Source organism: Gadus macrocephalus, chromosome 22 (assembly GCF_031168955.1).
Source record: "Gadus macrocephalus chromosome 22, ASM3116895v1".
Taxonomy (NCBI): domain Eukaryota; kingdom Metazoa; phylum Chordata; class Actinopteri; order Gadiformes; family Gadidae; genus Gadus; species Gadus macrocephalus.
This window is the reverse complement of record NC_082403.1, coordinates 4,707,793-4,720,307: the sequence shown is the minus strand read 5'-3', so window position 1 is coordinate 4,720,307 and position 12,515 is coordinate 4,707,793. Positions and strand designations below refer to the sequence as shown.

Here is a 12,515-nt window from a genome sequence, read left to right as displayed (position 1 = left end):
ACCATCGGACCATCACATCCACCGCTGGGTCGCCCATTACCCACAATGCACTTCCTGATCCGGACGGGGGGAAATTGATAACACATTTTTTGTCTCGCGGCTGGTCACACAGTGGATTTGATTCATGGCATGGGCAATGTATTTATTCATTCACTCATTAGTTTGTGGTTGTGTTCAATCTTGCGAGATTTAAAAAATAAACATAACTCTACTGTTCGGATAAACAAAGAGAAGGTAGGCTACTGCATTCAAATATATATTCGATTGGCGGGTGTGTGCATTTAAAAGGTCCACCACCGTTTAGACCGTTGCGCCCCCTTTTGACAGTTGGGAATACATTTTCAATCCAGAGCATTTTTTAATAAATGAAGTCCCATACATCATTCCAACTGGATATTATGCTACAAAGAGCAACATCAAGGGACTTGTTGAAATTGGGGATGGGTTCGTTTTTTTCCCTGATAAAGTAATGCCGGCTAATATAAGTATTCAAAAAATGTCGACCCAATGGTGTTTGTGACAAAAAACATAATACATTTTACTAGATTTTTCAAACAATAACTGACTAACGAAGGTACTTACCTTCTGCCTTCGACAGAAAAAGATGTCAAGGTCAGTCCAGCCGTTCGGTCCCTTTTAATGGTTGAGTCTATCGCCATCTTGTGGCCCTAAGAAGAACCCCACGCATACGCCTTTACACACAACGACAAGGGAGACCGAAACATATTGTTACATTTTTTTTTTTTTATTGCTAACATCTCGATAATAACATTATAAATAATGGTCATAGGGTTAGAAACAGAAGTGCCTAGATATGGTGAGCAAGTACACAATTAGGGGACATTTGTATAACACCATTCATCAACAGAAAGAAACACTGAAATTAACACTTTGAGAAGTCATTTAAAAACAGATTGATACCCTGGATGCAATTTGCATCAAACGGACATTCCACATCTTTGGTGAGCAGATATAATTCAAGGGTTGAAGTTGACACATTTAAAACCCAATAAATAACAATCAGGAATTAGATCAGTTGGAGTTTCAGAAAATGAAAGCAACCTAGCAACCCAACGTAGCTCCGCCAACACTGCGTTGAAGACTTTAAAAAAAAAAACCACATCGGTTCTAGACACTGATTGGGGACCCAGGGAGAACACAGACCTGAGAATGATAAAACTCATTCCCGTAAGACTCAGGACATGGCTACCTTGGTGATAACCTTTGGAGGAGGAGCAGCAGTGAGAAAGATTTCAAATAACCAAGAAATCATCAACAGCAGGATTCAGAATACAGTTTGTCACGCACACGCACACACACACACACACACAAACACACGCACAAACGTGTGTGTGGGAAAGATTTCAGGAATGCAAAGAGAAACAGTTTGGACCGATGGACAAGTGAGGTGGATGAAGACTGACGAGACAGTTGGCTTGTGTACATTGACTTGTAAAACATCAACATACTGATGAGGCACAGCGCGAGTGGTCTGATCCGGACTACAGATTGAACCATGGAATATAAATAAAAGGCCATAGTATGAGAACAATTGTGCTCGCTTAACACCCGACCACATTTTCTATACTTTGAGATTATGTTTATGAAATGTTCTATTATTAAGGAGTACAGCAAGAATCACCTTAAAGCGAAGGCATGGCTTTTTTTTAAAAAAACCAGCTAATACGAGTCACTAACTTCCTACCCTCCTTTTAAACACCTAACATGATTGTCAACATAATGACGACGCATTCTGTAACCAAGATCCAACCTTTAATTTGTCCACTTTCCTCTTGATTAGAAATACTGATGTTGATCTTTAGATGGACATTTGATTCATAAAATATTCAGCATCATCTTATAGCCAAGTAATTTGTTCATACTATAGCAGAAGCACTGAGAGGCTAAAGTAAGAGAAAAGTAAAATAATAACGTTGGTGAACATGGCGGAATGCATCGTTTGTTAGTCGATTCTTATTTTGCTAATGGTTTCTTTTGTCTTTGTAAAGGTTTTAATCTATCTGGTCAACACACAACTGTACAGTTGGATCGAATACTGTGTGAAAATCAACACATCAGATTTGAGAAGTCACTGAATTAATTGCAGTACTAAAAATTCATAAAAAATTTTTTGGGACCCCACATGTAAAAAAAAGAAAAGGTGTACATCCAAAGTAATGCTTAGAGTATCGAGTATAAAATGATGCTTGGAGCTGATTGGCGTCCAATAGAAGAAGGCAAAGCGAAGCCGAGGGGCCTTCCCAGTGTTTCGAAAAATCAGTGGTCCTTCACAGCCTGCCACCCTCGTCTTGACAACTCATCTTTTTAAAACGACAAACAAAACAAAAACAATCTTTGTGTGCTTCAGTCTTTTCAAGTAATCCCAAGTCCATGCGACAACAGCGAATGTGACTCGTTTTGCTTTTTCCGTTTCGAATATTTCCCTTCCAACTCCAGAAGTATCGAGGTTGATCATTGCTGCTAGAAACGACGAAAAAGTGACTCAAGCGAGAAAAAGAACGAATGAAGAAACCCCAGCCAAAATCCGACCACAAATTCTGAATTCCGGAATTTGGAGTTTTGGAATTCCCAAGAGGCGCATTGACGGAATGTGCAGCGATCAAGAGGAGAGCTTGGAGTAGCTAGGCGGGGAGAATTTGCGCTTGAGGTACTTGATGATGTAGAGAGGCAGGCAGCTGAGCAGCGTGATGGCCAACACTTTCCACACAAACACCCACGTGGTGATGAAGGGCAGGTCTGGAAGAACCAGCCGCACGTTAAAACAAGCGCTTCCAAGTAGAGAATCGTGTAATAAAAAAGTCATGCTATTATCGTGTTGCGTCTATGATTCATGCATTTCCTAATACACCAAAAAATAGTTTGAAAGTAGTTCTCAATTTCTACCGAGAAATGACGGATAACGGCACAATGGAATGACATGTATCAACAAGTCAAACGACCCTTGACCCCCAGGACAAACACACTGATGACACATTAAACGTACACAGACAGAAAACGTCAAGCAATGCAGGGGAGAGAGCATGACTGAGACCGAAAGAGCAATAGAGAGAGAGACAGAGATTGAGAGACAGACAGAGAGAGAAAAAACCTACCAAGGAAAGCTCCCAAGGATATCCTTCCAATGCCTGTTGCCGTAGCAACATGGAGACAAAAGAGCAGCCATAAGAGAAAATAAAGGGTTGGTGAGACAGATAGACGATCAGGGACAGAGAGATGGACAGAAAGAGAGAGAGGGAGATCAAATAAAGGACAAAAAGTAAAGGAGGGAGAGGAAAATTTGAGAAAGTAAAATAAATCACAAGGGAGGAAGAGTAAATAAAAGAAGAGGTTACAAGAAGGACAGAGAGAGAAGAGGAAAACGGCAAAGCAGAGTTCAGTCGACTTAAACCCAACAGGAGAAGAGACACAAAACTAAATAAACAAAACACGCACAGGAGAATAAACACAAAACACAACAGGGGAATAAACACACAAGACATTATACACAGAACATAGGAACATTTAAAGATCCTTTTCTGACCCAATAACACGTTGTGTACGATAGATTGCTTCAGATAGGAAACGTTATTAAGAGTCTATCGCTCAATTAAAAACACGATTCTAATAATCTTTTTATGTCGCATTACAAATACAAAGCGAAATTCGCGTTCTGTGAGCTCGGGGCTTAAGGTGGGCGTGGCCATATAAAGTGGGCGTGTCTTCGGAACCCATGAAGAGACCCTTTGTCGAGGTGATTCAGATGCAGTGTATCGGACTGGCTTACCAAAGTACTCGTTGAGGAAGAAGAGGGAGCACACGTAGAAGAGCAAACTGAGCCCCTGGGCCAGCACCATCAGCCAGTGCCAGGTGCGGACGGTGAGCGCCACCATCAGCAGCTCCGTCAGGATCAGCGCGGTGAAGGAGATGGCCACCACGTGGAGGAACTCCGACTCAAACAGCACCAGCGCGCCGTACATCAGGACGCCACCTGGGGGCGCCACAGGCCGTTTAGTCAGAGGGACGCGTAAATGTTGAGTATATTAAATTTAAGACACCATGATAAAATAATAAATGGAATTTGAAATCGTCAACTTGGATCAAAAACTTGGAAAATATATATAAAAATAAAAATATACATTTCACAGTAAGAATAGGATACAGAAGACTTATTACAATGTAGGAACTCAAAGCAGTCTTTAATTCTAACCTCTAGATGTAAAATGTGTTTGTTGTTCTTTGTAGTCTCCCCCTCTGAGTAGAGCTCTGAACAGAGAGTGGCACCTCCATCAGGGCAACCCAGATACACAAAACCCCCCTAGCTTCCGGGTTGATGGTATAAAACCCTCGGTTCCTCTACACAGACCCAGATAAAAAACATCTAGACCAGCTCAACCTCAAGCACCAGAACGGGGCCCTGGGAACAAGGAACTAAAGCCAGAGCGACAGATAAGCCTTGATTAGATAACATTATTTATGAGCACACAATGTGCTCAAGTGTTCCAGCGCCCCAAACCCCCTAATTATCCCGGACGGACCCCTGGCCTCGTCTCATTGGCCGACGTATTCCGATACCCCCCCTTATAGTAGCGCTGAAGCGTCGACGCTAACTGGGCTTAATGGCCTATAACTGATCTGATAATTAGCTTTTCATGAGGAGCCGCGGCGCAGGGCAGCCCAGTCAGTTAGCCTGGTTAAGAGAGAGAGAGAGACAGAGAGAGAGAGCGAGAGAGACAGAGAGAGAGAGAGAGAGAGAGAGAGAGCGGGAGTGAGAGCGAGAGACAGAGCGAGAGAGACAGAGACAGAGACAGAGACAGAGAGAGAGAGAGAGAGACAGAGAGAGAGACAGAGAGAGAGACAGAGCGAGAGAGACAGAGAGAGAGACAGAGCGAGAGAGAGACAGAGACAGAGAGAGCGAGAGCGAGAGCGAGAGAGAGAGAGAAAGTGAGCGAGCGAGAGAGAGAGACAGAGTGAGAGAGGTAAAGAGGGTAGTGAGGAAAATATTGGTGAATAAAACAGGAACGGTGAGGATAGATGGGTTAAGAAAGTAAATAAAGAGAACAGTACGGAGAAGAACCGTTAAAAAGAGTTAGAGAGCAGTACAGACAAGAACAGTTTAAAAAAGGAACAGTTAGAAACTAATGAGAATGGTTAAGATATTAGAAAAAGGTGAAACCGAACAGTAAAGAAATAAGAGAACGTGAAACCAAAGAGTAGCGAGAACACTGAATAAGAACCATAGAAGGACGGTAAAAAATAAATAAATGTGAGTCTTAAAAAAAACCTTAAAAATAAACTTAAAAAACCCAAAACCTGACTGCAGGCATATTCCAACCGGGCTGGCTGTGCGGTGCTCGCTGTGATATCTTTTTGCTCTTTCCTCCGCCGGGCCGGCTGACATTATCCTTTAATTAAATAACAGCAGCGTGGAGGACAGTGGAGGCAGGCGGGCACCACGGCCCTCCACGCCCACGACGGGGCTTAGCCGGCACACCGAGATCCACTTACTGGACGCACACAAAAGAACCACACGGAAGTACAGCCGGGAGCCGACACCACTGAGAACCAGGACCGGGACCAGCATGGAGGTTTAAGAGGACCAGGACCGGGACCAGCATGGAGGTTTAAGAGGACCAGGACCGGGACCAGCAAGGGAGGTTTAAGAGGACCAGGACCGGGACCAGCAAGGGAGGTTTAAGAGGACCAGGACCGAGACCAGTATGGAGGTTTAAGAGGACCAGGACCGGGACCAGCAAGGGAGGTTTAAGAGGACCAGGACTGGGACCAGCATGGAGGTTTAAGAGGACCAGGACTGGGACCAGTATGGGAGGTTTAAGAGGACCAGGACTGGGACCAGAATGGAGGTTTAAGAGGACCAGGACCGGGACCAGCAAGGGAGGTTTAAGAGGACCAGGACTGGGACCAGCATGGAGGTTTAAGAGGACCAGGACTGGGACCAGCAAGGGAGGTTTAAGAGGACCAGGACTGGGACCAGTATGGAGGTTTAAGAGGACCAGGACCGGGACCAGCATGGAGGTTTAAGAGGACCAGGACCGGGACCAGTATGGAGGTTTAAGGGGACCAGGACCGGGACCAGCATGGAGGTTTAAGAGGACCAGGACTGGGACTAGTATGGAGGTTTAAGAGGACCAGGACCGGGACCAGCATGGAGGTTTAAGAGGACCAGGACCGGGACCAGTATGGAGGTTTAAGAGGACCAGGACTAGAACCAGTATGGAGGTTTAAGAGGACCAGGACCGGGACCAGAATGGAGGTTTAAGAGGACCAGGACCGGGACCAGCAAGGGAGGTTTAAGAGGACCAGGACTGGGACCAGCATGGAGGTTTAAGAGGACCAGGACTGGGACCAGCAAGGGAGGTTTAAGAGGACCAGGACTGGGACCAGTATGGAGGTTTAAGAGGACCAGGACCGGGACCAGCATGGAGGTTTAAGAGGACCAGGACCGGGACCAGTATGGAGGTTTAAGGGGACCAGGACCGGGACCAGCATGGAGGTTTAAGAGGACCAGGACTGGGACTAGTATGGAGGTTTAAGAGGACCAGGACCGGGACCAGCATGGAGGTTTAAGAGGACCAGGACCGGGACCAGTATGGAGGTTTAAGAGGACCAGGACTAGAACCAGTATGGAGGTTTAAGAGGACCAGGACCGGGACCAGTATGGAGGTTTAAGAGGACCAGGACTGGGACCAGTATGGAGGTTTAAGAGGACCAGGACTAGAACCAGTATAGAGGTTTAAGAGGACCAGGACTGGGACCAGTATGGAGGTTTAAGAGGACCAGGACTAGAACCAGTATGGAGGTTTAAGAGGACCAGGACCGGGACCAGTATGGAGGTTTAAGAGGACCAGGACCGGGACCAGTATGGAGGTTTAAGAGGACCAGGACTGGGACCAGTATGGAGGTTTAAGAGGACCAGGACTGGGACCAGTATGGGAGGTTTAAGAGGCGAGGCCATCTTATATCTTCATAAGCAGTGTGTGGGTATGATGCGCTCGTCTTCTTACCTTGATAAATACTGATGAACACCCAAATGAGGAAGGTCTTGAAGGACAACGACCGGCCCTGGGAAGGAGGAACCAATCATTTAATTCACATCTCAAGACGCACTTGAACCCATGTTATGAAATAAACTAGGTGGGATCCGGTTTATGTATTGAGCGGGTTCTGAGGAGGCTCTGAAGAGGCTCCTGGGGGCCGGCCTACCTTGGTCAGGTCCTTGTAGAGCTCGGGGTAGAGCAGGGCCATCTCGGGCTGGACGTCCTGGTCCAGCACCAGGGAGAACACGGGGAACATGGTGTAGAGGGTGGAGTAGCTGCAGGGAGCACAGCACCACACACAGGTCAATACTGTAGGAGTGGCCCCCGGACGACCGGCCCCTAGCGACTGGCCCCTAGCGACTGGCCCCGGGCGACTGGCCCCTAGCGACTGGCCCCGGGCAACTGGCCCCTAGCGACTGGCCCCGGGCAACTGGCCCCTAGCGACTGGCCCCGGGCGACTGGCCCCGGGCGACTGGCTCCTAGCGACTGGCCCCTAGCGACTGGCCCCTAGCGACTGGCCCCTAGCGACTGGCCCCGGGCGACTGGCCCCTAGCGACTGGCCCCTGGGCGACCGGCCTCTGGGCGAATGGCTCCTAGCGACCGGCCCCTGGAGACTGGCCCCTGGCAACCAGCCCCTGGGTGACTGGCCCCTAGCAACCAGCCCCTGGGTGACTGGCCCCTAGCAACCAGCCCCTGGGTGACTGGCCCCTAGCAACCAGCCCCTGGGTGACTGGCCCCCAGACGACCGGCCCCCGGAAAATGGCCCCTAGCGTCCGACCCCTAGCGACTGGCCCCTAGAGAACGACCCCTAGCGACCGCCCCCTAGAGAACGGCCCCTGGCGACCGGCCCCTAGCGACCGGCCCCTATAGAACAGTGCGACTGGCCCCTGGGCTTCCCTTCCCTGGCCTGCAGGTCAGCCCAGCAGCTCAGTGCAACACGAGGTGTTTAAGGTATGAGGAGACACGTACCCCACCGTGAGGAAGCCCTGGTACAAGGGGATAGAGGCAAAGTAGAAGATGGAGGAGAACACCGCCTGAGAGAGAGAGAAAGAGAATATAAAGGTGATGTTTGGTCACAAATTTAGATTATTATTGGATTATTACTAACACACTTTTTTAAAGAGCAATCATAATCCTTCTTACTGACAGTTTCAACTGTTTATCAAATTACACCGGCAAATAGTGATTAACTCCTGGCTCAAACCGACACAAACAGTGTGTGTGTGTGTGTGTGTGTGTGTTTTAGCGCCAGGTATGCGTCCGTGCCAGGTTAATGTGTGTCTTTGCCAGGTGAATGTGTGTGCGTGTGTCTGTGTGTATCCATGTCCGGTTGTGTGTCTGTGTGAGCCTGTATGTGCGTGAGCCTGTGTGTGTGTGAGCCTGTGTGTGTGTGTGTGTGTGCGTGAGCCTGTGTGTGAGTGAGCCTGTGTGTGTGTGCGTGCACCTGTGTGTGTGCGTGAGCCTTTGAGCCTGTGTGTTTGTGTGTTGCATTTCCGTGTGTGTGTGTGTGTGTGTGTGTGTGTGTGTGTGTGTGTGTGTGTGTGTGTGTGTGTGTGTGTGTGTACACGAGCTGTGTGTACATCACGCGAGTGCTAGTTCATACGTGTCCATGAGTGCTACACGTGTGTGTGTGTGTGTGTGTGTGTGTGTGTGTGTGTGTGTGTGTGTGTGTGTGTGTGTGTGTGTGTGTGCGTGTGCGTGTGCGTGTGTTTCTGCGTGTGCGCGGGCCCACCTGCATGGCGGAGATGATCATGCCGCGGTGCATGACGAACTGGCCCAGGGCGGCCGAGCGCTTGTAGCTGTTCCGCCCGTGCACCACGAGCAGTCGGCCGATGTGTTTGAACTGCGTGATGGAGAAGTCTGCTGCCAGGGACGCCTGCTTACCCTCCTGCAGGGGGCACGCACACACACACGCAGAGAGACACACCACACACACACACACAGGCACAGGCACAAAGAGATACACACACAGACGCAAAGAGACACACACACACAGACGCAGAGACACACACACACAGACGCAAAGAGACACACACACACACAGGCACAAAGAGATACACACACACACACACCGCAGACACACACAGACGCAAAGAGACACACACACACACAGGCACAAAGAGATACACACACACATACAGACACACACGCACCCACAGAGACACACACACACACACAGGCACAAAGAGATACACACACACATACAGACACACACGAACCCACAGAGACACACACACGCACACGCACAAAGAGATACGCAAAGAGACATACACACACACACACACACACACACACACACACACACACTCGGATTAGGGTCTTTAAATGTGACAAGTGGTTCATTTGTAATAATGATAACATATTAAAAGCAATAAAACAAATAACACTACATACATTCAATACATGACAATCGAAATAAAACTGTGAAAAAAGGAGATAGTGTTTTTACAGAAACCACTCAGGGACGATGCTGTCGCGAGGTCAACAGGTGTGTTGTACGTGAGTGTGTGGGCCGTACCTTCCCCTCTATGCCGATACCACAGTCTGCAGCCTGGATCATACTGACGTCGTTACCCCCGTCACCTAAACCGCAACACACAGAAACGTCAGACAAGAGCCAACTACACAGCGTGCAGAACAGAGGCACTTTCATGAGCTTTCACCGCCATCTGGTGGACATATTGAGTAGTACACGTAGACGCTGCATCAGTGGCCTCCAGTGTGTGAGAGTGAGAAAAAGGGTTAGAGTGTGAGTTTGTTAGTGTGTGCGCTCGTCAGTCAGTCAGTCAGTCAGTCAGTCAGTCAGTCAGTCAGTCAGTCAGAGAGAGAGTTCGAATCTGTGTGTGTTTGAGTCTGTGTGTTAGTGCGTTTGTGTGTGTGTGTTTGAGTGTGTGAGACACTCTCCCCCTCACTGTGTGTTCTGAGTGCATGCCCACCAGGTCGACAGCCAAATCCCCAGCCCAAACATGTAAAACCCCCCACCACGGTCCAACAGACCTGTTACTCCTATTTGACCATTTAGTTATTTAGCAGACGCCCTTAAACAAAGGGGATTGAACCCTGAACCTTTCTACTGGGAGTCAAACACCTCAGTGGGCTCAATGCTCTAATGCCCCTAGTAATGCAGTGTTGGCATGAACTGCTATATGATTCTTAATAAATATGAAAACATCCAAGAAAACAATCCTTTCACTATGCTCAGACATAAGCAGATATTCCCGTCTATCTACTCAAACAAACACCACATTTTTAAAAACCACCTGCCCACTACACTTCCAGAAGCCATTTGAGACTGGAACTGGGATTACAGGCTTCAAGAAATAAAAAGTCTCAAAGTGAGTATGTGTGTGTGTGTGTGTGTGTGTGTGTGTGTGCGTGTGAGAGGGTGAGTGCGTGTACGCAATGTAAAGTTGTGTTGTTTTTTTTCGGGCTGGCTTGCTTAAGAGGCTAATGTAGCTAACAATAAACAACGACTAGCCAATTTCCTGACACAATCAGAAAGACGAACAGGAACGCTATAAATGCTCCGAGACCGGAAATTACATCAAAAGTGCAACTCGGAAAGGCTGGTGTCCGAGTATTCAGGAACACACCATTAATGTGTGTGTGAGTTTGAGTTTGTGAGTGTGAGACACTTTTAAAAACCGGGGTCAGGTCTGAACCGGGTCTGGTCTCAACCGGGTCAGGTCTCAACCGGGGTCAGGTCTGAACCGGGGTCAGGTCTGAACCGGGGTCAGGTCTGAACCGGGGTCAGGTCTGAACCGCTCTGGGGGGCGCTGCTCACCGATGGCGCAGGTGCGGTTGGAGGTGTGCTGCTTCAGCAGGGTGACGATCTGGGCCTTCTGCGTGGGGGAGCAGCGGCAGCACACCACGGCGGGGCACTGGCACGCCAGCTCCACAAACTCATGCTCGTAGTAGCGCAGGCACACCTGGGCGGGGGGCACAGAGACACGGGGAAGGGTTTAGTGAGGGGCCAGGGGTGGTGTACGAAAGGTGGACCCGTAGATGGAGAAGGACATATTCAGGGTAATGAAATATTGAATCATATATACTGTGTGTATATATTAGAGCTGTCAGTTAAACGCGTTATTAACGGCGTTGACGCAAACCAATTTTAACGGCGTTAAAAAAAATATCGCGCGATTAACGCAATTATTTTATTTAAAAAAAAAAAAAAGTTTTTTTTTTTTTGGCTCAAAACAAAGAAGCAGTAGCCTGACTGCTATGTTCAAATGACATTGGTTCAAAGCAGTCGTTTAATTGCACTATAAGCTCTTTTTTTGTATCGTCCTGTTTTGATCAGTTGACAGCTCTAATATATATATATATTAGTGCTGTCAAGTGATTGAAATATTCAATCGTGATTAATCGCATTAATGTCATAGTTAACTCACAATTAATCGCGAGCAATCGCGATTAATCGCAACAAAAATTTCTATACTAAATATCCCTTGATTTCTTTGTCCCATTAATTTTTCTAATTTTAATGCTCTTATCAACATGGAGAAGTGCATCGGCTTGCCTTGTGCAAATGTTTTTTTATTGATAACAACATTGGCATATACTGATCAATACAGGACGATACAAAAAAAAAGCCTATAGTGCAATTAAACGATGAACATACAAACATACTGCCTTGAACATAGCAGTCAGGCTACTGCTTCGTTGTTTTGAGCCAAAAAGATTTTAAAAAAAAATTAACGCCGTTAATAACGCGTTTAACTGACAGCACTAATATATATATATTTTATTTTTTATATATATATATTTGTTTTTTTCTGAAGTAGTTTCCAAGCAATTAGGTTCGGAGCTTCATTTGATGAATAGATTGACACGATAATTACCGTTAGAATAAATCCAAAATTTGAGTGAAAACAATATTAGCGTATACATATTATAAGCAAAATCAAAAGATGTTTTTTTTTTTTATCCAACGGAAACCAGATTGAATATTGCCCATGCCGGCCCCATATGGGTCTGCTTGAACTCTCAAGGACAGCATTAGCCTGGGCCTTTGATTTCCCTTCTAGAGCCGCTCTCTGCCTATTTAGCCCAGCTGAGTAGCTGTGGGCGAGTCAGGCAGCGTCTGACTGAGAGAGAGAGAGAGAGAGAGAGAGAGGCAGTACCTCCAAGGAGTCTCCGGAGATGACCAGGACACAGTCGTGTTTCCTCCTGAAGGCGTTGAGCTCCAGATGGGCCTCTCCACGGCTGGAGACCTGCTCGAGAGCCACGCGCTACGATTAGCCACGAGATGCTTCCATAACCCCCATTAGCCACGCGCTACGATTAGCCACCCGAATCTACCATTACCCTGTTAGCCACGCGCTACGATTAGCCACCCGAAAATACAGAGACACAGATATGTAGAGCAAGCGAGAACGGGGATGGAAAGACACAGAGAGACCCCCCCCATGCAGGGAGAAACATGCTCTCTGATGGAGAGACAGAGAGACGGAGACA

The 12,515-nt window shown here is 47.4% G+C and overlaps 1 protein-coding gene across 5 annotated transcripts in view; it reads right to left on the bottom strand.

The window, feature by feature from the left end:
• Nucleotides 1–724: 724 nt before the first annotated feature.
• The window catches only part of atp9b (ATPase phospholipid transporting 9B), a 51,679-nt gene continuing 39,888 nt past the window's right edge, over nt 725–12,515 (bottom strand). For 3 of the 5 annotated variants that reach the window (XM_060043151.1, XM_060043154.1, XM_060043153.1), the window contains exons 21-30: nt 12,182–12,271; nt 10,840–10,984; nt 9,574–9,638; nt 8,788–8,943; nt 8,025–8,089; nt 7,222–7,330; nt 7,023–7,080; nt 3,785–3,988; nt 3,114–3,146; nt 725–2,757 (exon numbers count right to left, since the gene is read on the bottom strand). In XM_060043151.1, the coding sequence (XP_059899134.1) occupies nt 2,621–2,757; nt 3,114–3,146; nt 3,785–3,988; nt 7,023–7,080; nt 7,222–7,330; nt 8,025–8,089; nt 8,788–8,943; nt 9,574–9,638; nt 10,840–10,984; nt 12,182–12,271 (1,062 nt within the window). In that variant the 3' untranslated portion in view covers nt 725–2,620. The remainder of the gene's footprint in view (nt 2,758–3,113; nt 3,147–3,784; nt 3,989–7,022; nt 7,081–7,221; nt 7,331–8,024; nt 8,090–8,787; nt 8,944–9,573; nt 9,639–10,839; nt 10,985–12,181; nt 12,272–12,515) is intronic. The other 2 variants (XM_060043152.1, XM_060043150.1) reach the window with 1 other exon arrangement.